General features: G+C 42.6%; 1 protein-coding gene across 1 annotated transcript in view; it reads left to right on the top strand.

The window, feature by feature from the left end:
* The window catches only part of LOC106812381 (cytoplasmic FMR1-interacting protein 1-like), a 40,182-nt gene that overhangs the window by 3,910 nt on the left and 28,772 nt on the right, over positions 1-7,500 (top strand). The window contains 9 exon segments of the mRNA XM_014816252.1: positions 2,018-2,236; positions 3,519-3,596; positions 3,839-3,940; positions 4,276-4,457; positions 5,130-5,257; positions 5,873-5,970; positions 6,253-6,357; positions 6,734-6,940; positions 7,233-7,349. Coding sequence (XP_014671738.1) covers positions 2,027-2,236; positions 3,519-3,596; positions 3,839-3,940; positions 4,276-4,457; positions 5,130-5,257; positions 5,873-5,970; positions 6,253-6,357; positions 6,734-6,940; positions 7,233-7,349 — 1,227 coding nt within the window. The 5' untranslated portion in view covers positions 2,018-2,026.

The raw sequence follows: 7,500 nt of genomic DNA on the forward strand, positions 1-7,500 counted from the left end.
GTAAAGAGGACGAGATGTCTGTTTATACACGAGTAATGGCGGCCCATTGCATGCCGGGATGAGCTGCTGCCGACTTCCGAGCCTCTGTTTCGAGGCCCGCCAAGCCAAGCATAATGCGCGCGGGCATGACGTCACACACACACACGACTACAGTGATCAATCAAAAGTAGCGCCGTTAGTGATTTTCGGATGATACGTCCTCTTTACACTCTCTTTACATTTTCACGAAGAGAACATTTCCTGCAGGATTTCACGAGATATCTCTGGCGGGAGTAGGTAAGAACAAAGCAGGGACTGACATTAATTTTTCAACCCACTTGCCCATTTGGGCAAGTTGGGTTGAATTTTCACTTGCCCGAATGTCAATCTCACTTGCCCGAAAATTCGATATTGTATTATGTGTAGTTTAACCCATTTTCTCTTCTGTTCATATTTTTTACCTTGAGGCCAAACTTGAAAAGCATCACCTGCTAGGCCATCATTGACAACCACTTGACTAAGTGACATGCTCTGATTCATGCGCGCGTGCCTGTACGCGTGCCTGGGTGTGCGTGCGTGTGTGCCTGCGTGCGTGCTTGCGTGTGCCTGCGTGCGTGCCTATGTGTGTGTGTGTGTGTGTGTGTGTGTGTGCGTGCGTGCGTGCGTGCGTGCGTGCGTGCGTGCGTGCGTGTGTGTGTGTGCGTGTGTGCGGGTGTGCCTACGGGCGTGCCTATGTAGATCCGTAGGACCAACGACCCGTAGGATTATAGAACGGTAATCCATGGAAAATCGTAATGAAATTCACACGTTTATTTTTGCGTGCCGGCACACGCGTGTGTCATTCCCGATTGTAGCTTTTTCCTCAATTCCAGGAAAGAGTTTTGCTGTCGCTCTCTCATTGTCCAGCAATCATGCCCACCCCCTACATTTTAGTAGTGATTAGTACCATGCTGAAACAATCGTGCCCCTCCCCCCCAATCAATGCAGCCCCTGCCAGCAGCCAGCGTCGATGTGCATAGCTATACACGCGTGCCTCGCGGGCCGCTTTCTCAAACCCCCTGAGCAGCATCCAGGCCCCTTACGCAGGCCCTGGACCCCGGCCGCAAGAGACTTCGCGCTTCGCACTCGTGGGTCACATTGTACTATAAACAATCGATCCTCGCTCGTAGACAGACTGACACTCCACTATTTGCGCTAGCCGTAAAACACTGTTTCACGTGCCTATGTGCTACAGTTGCCCGATCGGGCAAGTTAGACCCACGTTGCACTTGCCCGAACGTCCATTCCACTTGCCCCGGGCAATCGGGCAGTCCTTAATGTCAGGCCCTGCAAAGGCCAGAGTTATAATTCGAACAAGTGAACATTTAGCTAGACATAGATACCAAGATGGAAGCTGTTGGATGTGTATTCGTGCTGTGAAGGTGTGAAATGAAGCGAGCGTCGAGCGAATTTTGCTATCACGCTTTCCTACCTGCTCTCTTACTCATGTTGTTTGTGCACAGGGCGGGCGTGCGGTGTACTTGTGTGTTGCAGATGAGCATTTGAACGGCATTTACAGCAAGTTATCGGCAATAATAGGCGAAATAGAGTAGAGATACATTAAGAATTTGGTAGTATTAAAAATACATTTCGTGTTTACATTTTTTTTTTTGAGACGTTCCAAGTGCTTTTGACTGTAACTTGTAGTTGTAGTTGTAAGTTTAAAGTTACTAATACTACCCAGTAGACAGTACTCATCAACAATGTCAATGTATGTAAATGGTAAGGTTTGTGACTAATGAATTGTCAATAATCTCTTCCCCCTTTTGTTCTGTGGTTGTGCATCTTTACATATGGCCATGGTACTCATATTGTGTCAGTGTTAGGTTTGCTAACATAGCGGCCCTGCAACGATTGTTTATGTTATTAAATTAGGAAATGCATGCACGCTCTCGCTAAACACCAATTTTGTTAACTCGCGAAGATATTTTTTCTTGGTTTGTATAAACTTTTAATATCCGTGTAGCCTGCGATCTAATGAATTTCATCGTTGTCGCAGAGTTCAGCCATGGCGACGGAGAAGGTAACCCTCGCCGATGCCCTGTCCAATGTCGACGTGCTGGATGAGCTCCCACTGCCTGACCAGCAGCCGTGTATCGAGTCGCAGCCGTGCTCCATCGTCTACCACGCAAACTTCGACACAAACTTCGAAGATAGAAACGCATTCGTGACGGGCGTGGCGAAGTACATTGAGGAGGCTACCGTGCACGCCAACCTGGTGGGTGAACGTCAAACACTAACACATTCGAAAATCACCACACGCTGGCACTGGATTCCAGCAGCAGTAGCAAATTCGTGTGCATTTATGATATGATTCATTGCAGCGATTTTCGTGCACGTGTTTATTATGGTTGTAAAAAAAGAAGGTACGTGGGTACGATAATTGTTGGATGTTGGTGCACGTGATTGTGACGATTGTAGGGAATTCAATCTCATTATTATTATGAGCGATATCGATCCTCGTGATAATGATTATTGAGGCAAATAGGAGCAGGACACAATATTTTGACGAGTGTTACTGTGTACTTATAACATGTCAGAGCCTGCAACAAACTATCATTCGATAAGATAAGATTGCCCGTATTATGAATGTTTCGCATGTGCTATTTTTTCCTCCAGCCTGGTGGGTGCATGATTGATGACTTCAGTGTTATATGTCGCAGATGGAAGAAGTGGGTTCCAAATACGCGTGCTAGATATGATTTAAAGGGATACATTACTCTAGGTTCTTCATATATTTTCTGCTAAAATTGGTTTACATTACGCTACAGAAAAAGTTTTATGGTTTAATATTAATTAGAAATATTTTTTATATATTTTAAAACTGACGGCTATATCGTTGCTTACAACGACGGTGGCGCCACTGGCAGTGCATCCACTGAAAAGTTGCGCAAAGCAACATTTCGGCTGCAGGCTACAGACTGAGGGTGTTTCTTATTTATTAATTTAGGGGCAGAATGATTGCAGTATCTTATAAATGACACTTAGTTTCAGTTATAATATGGATGAATTTGTCCTAAAATGAATATCGTTCCATTAAATAGCATTTAGGTATAAATATAATTGCACTTTTGTGATTAGCCCTCGCTCTGTAACGTGCAAAATAAGTTGGCAAATTCGCAACTTTTTCGGGGTGGCAGCATGATTGCAGGTGTCATGTCAGCACCCAAAAATGAAGATTTCGAAATTGAATGTTGTTTTATGACAAACGTGAATGCGTAATTATAGAACTTTGTAGGTATATGCTATTATTTATGAATGTACTATCATAATATACTCTCAAATTCTGGGAGAAAGTATCATCTATTCATCACTATCTATTCTAGCCATCATTTATTCAAACGTTTTCCTAACGTGGGCCTGATGAATGGGACAAATAGACAAATCTCGTCGCTGTGGTGCAGTCCCGACTGCGTATCAATTCAGCTTTCCAAGCAAAATAACTGAATTACTGTTAACGCTGAGATTTACCATGAACCCTTTTATAATTCTTCATGTAGAATGAGTTGCTAGCGGAGGGAGAAGAGCATGCCGTGATGTTATACACATGGAGATGCTGCTCTCGAGCGATACCACAGGTGAGTGGAGTATTATATATACCATATAGGTAAGTGTAAAAATCGCTGCAGTAATTATTAGTGATTGCAAGATTTTTCAGCTTTGAATTAGAATGTACCATGTAACGTGACACCACAGCACGTTTCTCTGTAATTTTCTGGTAGATATGCATAAAAATATAATTGCATAACTATTAAATGCAGATTTTACATTTTAGATATTAGGAGAACTGCCGCTGGAAATTGGAAATTATTTATTTCAGCCAAAATCGAACGAGCAACCAAATAGAAAGGAAATCTATGAGAAGACTGTTGAAGTGTTGGCTCCTGAAGTGAACAAACTAATGAACTTCATGTATTTTCAAGTAAGCAGCATCTTTGCACATCATAGTTATCCAGAAAAAATATATAATGCAAATATTTATTAGGGCAAATAGAAAATAGATTAGAAAGAAGCAAACAACATAAATGTCATTCATGTGACCACTTTTCACGTGTATTAATATATTTCTCACTTCATTGCACAGAGTATTGTCAAATGCTGTGTACCCCGATATCAACAGCGGATAGGGCCTTTCACATGTAATCGACTAAGTTTCGGGTCGGCTACATATTCGTAGCTTATAAAGTAAGGGGTGATGTATCCAGTGGATTTCCCACTGGATGTGAGTTGAGTTGACCTCAAACGCGGCTGTTGCAGAGGAAGGCGATAGAGAGGTTCTGCGGGGAGGTGAGGCGGCTCTGTCATAGCGAGAAGAAGAAGGACTTTGTGTCGGAGGCGTACCTGCTCACGCTCGGCAAGTTCATCAACATGTTCGCCGTGCTCGACGAGCTGAAGAACATGAAGGCGAGCGTCAAGAACGACTACTCCACATACAGAAGGTGCGGAAGATCGCGCGGCGCGCAGCGGTCCAGCGTCTCGCTCTCCCTTGTCTTCTTCTCACCATCTCTCCCTGTTCCTCTTCATCTTCTTCCCATCTTCTTCTCGACCTCTTTTTCCCTCTCCAATGCTTTCCTCCCTTCTTCTTGTTTTTACATTGCCCTATTCCTTTCTCTCTCTCTTTTGCCTCCTTCTATTCAGCTATCTGACGTGGCCTACCTTTCTCCTATCCTATCTCTCCCGTTCCCTCTCCCTCTGTCGTGCTTTCTCCTGTGGCCTCCCTTAGTCATACTCTCTCTTTCTCTCTTCTCCTCCCACTCTCTCCCCTTCCCTCCTATCTCCTTCTCATCCTCTCCTTCTCTCCCCTCTCATTCTCTCTCTCCACCTCTTCCTCGCTCTCTTCCTCATCTTCGCAGGGCTGTCACTTGTCCGAAAGTTGTATTCTCTCTCTCTTTTCCCTTCTTTTGATTTTCTTTAAAATGTCAGGGAAATTTAAAAATTCAATTAGCCCAAAGTTTAGCCCGTGACTGTAGCAGAACATGTTTCTATCACACTACCTAAGACTTGGGTGTTCTATATGTCGCTATTTTTATTGGCCAAACTTTGCCTTTGATATCCTGTAAGTAGAGTGTTTTGTGTTTTGCACAGTAGCGATATATGAGTTACTATTTCAGGGCTGCCCAGTTTCTAAAGGTGATGGCAGATTCACAGGCATTGCAGGAATCCCAAAATCTGTCGATGTTTCTGGCTACACAGAACAAGATCCGGCTGACGCTGAAGGAGAATTTGGAGGGAATACCAGGTGTGTTATTCGATTGCTGTTACCTCACTCAGTGCAGCAACGTGCAATTCTGATAATCCCAGAGATGCTGACATATACTCTATACGCCTTATTTTTTGCGTACAGATATTTTCGCGAATTCAGACTTTGACGGACAATTTCGCGAGTTGTTAATTTCGCGGTCGGTGAATACCCGAATCAGTGAAGAACAGCGTGTTGTTATTTTCGCGGTCGGGGACGCGTTCGCGAAATTCGCGAAAATTAAACCACCGCGAAATATACAGCGTATACAGTAGTTCCCACGATTCCAGCTCTTAAATTACTACTGAACCACAAGGGATAGATAACATCAAACTACATACATTATCCCCACTACCATTTTCTGAATTTGAATGATGAGAGATTGCTGGACACTGGTATTGGTGCATGTAGGCAGTAAATTAAACATGTAACAGTAATATTATCTTACAGTGCCCACTTCGTTGTTTGTTGTTTGCATAAGTACTACATCTGTAATTAATTGACGCATATTTCGCGTTTGGGAAGTTGGCGATGAAAACATCCGGGTGACGGATCTGGTTGAACTGCTTATGCCTTTGTATTGATAATTGTACACCTTAATGTGCATGCTTGCAGGTTATGAAGACTTGCTGTCAGAGGTGGTGTCCATCTGTGTGCAGATGTACGATAGCAAGATGTACATGACTCCTCACGAGAAGCACATGCTGGTGAAGGTTAGTAGTCAAGGCATCGCTCACTCAACACACTGCGAATCAGCATCGTCATAGACGGAGCTGGCACAAAATTCTCGGTCTTCTGTAATTACGGTCTAAGAAACACCTACGCTTTTATTGGTAATAATGCAGTAGATGTTGTTAAATGGGAAAAGCCAAATTCGTGGTGTTTTAGCAATATTTGAATTGCAGCAGGGGTTCAGATAAGTATGTTTATGTGCATGTGTCTGCTTGTTCAATGTACAGAAACTTGTCTTTACATGTATGTATTGTGTAATGTAGGTCATGGGATTTGGGCTTTACCTGATGGACAGCGAAACAAGTAACGTTTACAAGCTAGACCAAAAACGAAAAATTAACATCCAAAGAATGGATAAAATTTTCAAGGTACGTGTGAGATACGGTTACGTTTGGTTTTCATCATTATGTGCTTTCTTATTCGAACTGTAGTGTTGAAATCTCAACAGAAATACTCTCAAACTAAATTCTAATCTAACTGGTAATTATTTTAGAGCAGGAAACAACATAAACAATTAGTTATTCATGGTTTTCTAGTAAAATTGTTTTGTCATGTTAGTCTCAAAGAGAACTTATTGGTATTTTTGGTTCATGTTATACATATGCCACACGGTTGAGTACATTAATTTAATCTTAGCAGGTTAATTTAACCAAGTGACTATATAAATGTATTCATGAAGTAATTTTTTTAGTTATAATAGATTCGTTGGCAGGTGATTAATTGAACCGTGTTGTTCACGAACAGCAATTGGAGGTCGTGCCGTTGTTCGGAGACATGCAGATTGCACCATTCCTCTACATCAAGAACAGCTCTCATTTCGATGCTTCAAGATGGCCGCTGTGCATGATTGCAAATTCTACCAGCGCTCAGTACAATCTGGTCGAGCAGCTCGTGTCGATACGAGAGGAACACATAAAGTTCATTAGCGAACTGGCCAAGCACAGCAATGAGGTGAGTCCCCAACCATGGGCATACACTGATGTCGTTATGACATTCAGTATAATGTCACTTCAGTGATTTAATGTAATGCGTACCCTCTTTGAACTTGAAATCAAAAGCACATGTTACATCATCCACACAACACGAGACATCACAAACAATCGTGTTAGTCAATTACCAGGACATGCCAATAAAATAGTATTAGAAGTTTATATTTATTTCTTGTTAATGACAGATAGTTGATGGGAAATAATACTGAAAGCTGAATTAACATTCTCCTGTAATTTGCATTGGTTAAATCTAGGTGACCACGTCACAAAAGGAAGCAGCTAGAACACAGGCAGAAAATAAGGAGATGTTTGAATTGGCACTGAAGGGGCTGCAGCTTTTGTCCATGTGGAATTGTCAAGTTATGGAGCTGGTACGTACACCTATCTTGGCATCTTGGCAACCTTGTGAGCTGTATGACATAGAGCACAGGTGTCACCTGTTCTTTGCACATCAGGGTGCAAAATTAACGGTCCGAGTCTGGAATCAAATACTCCCTGATTTACTGTCGGACTCCCTCATTT

The sequence above is a fragment of the Priapulus caudatus genome, unplaced genomic scaffold (genome assembly GCF_000485595.1).
Source record: "Priapulus caudatus unplaced genomic scaffold, Priapulus_caudatus-5.0.1 Scaffold21, whole genome shotgun sequence".
Classification (NCBI taxonomy): Eukaryota; Metazoa; Priapulida; class Priapulimorpha; order Priapulimorphida; family Priapulidae; genus Priapulus; species Priapulus caudatus.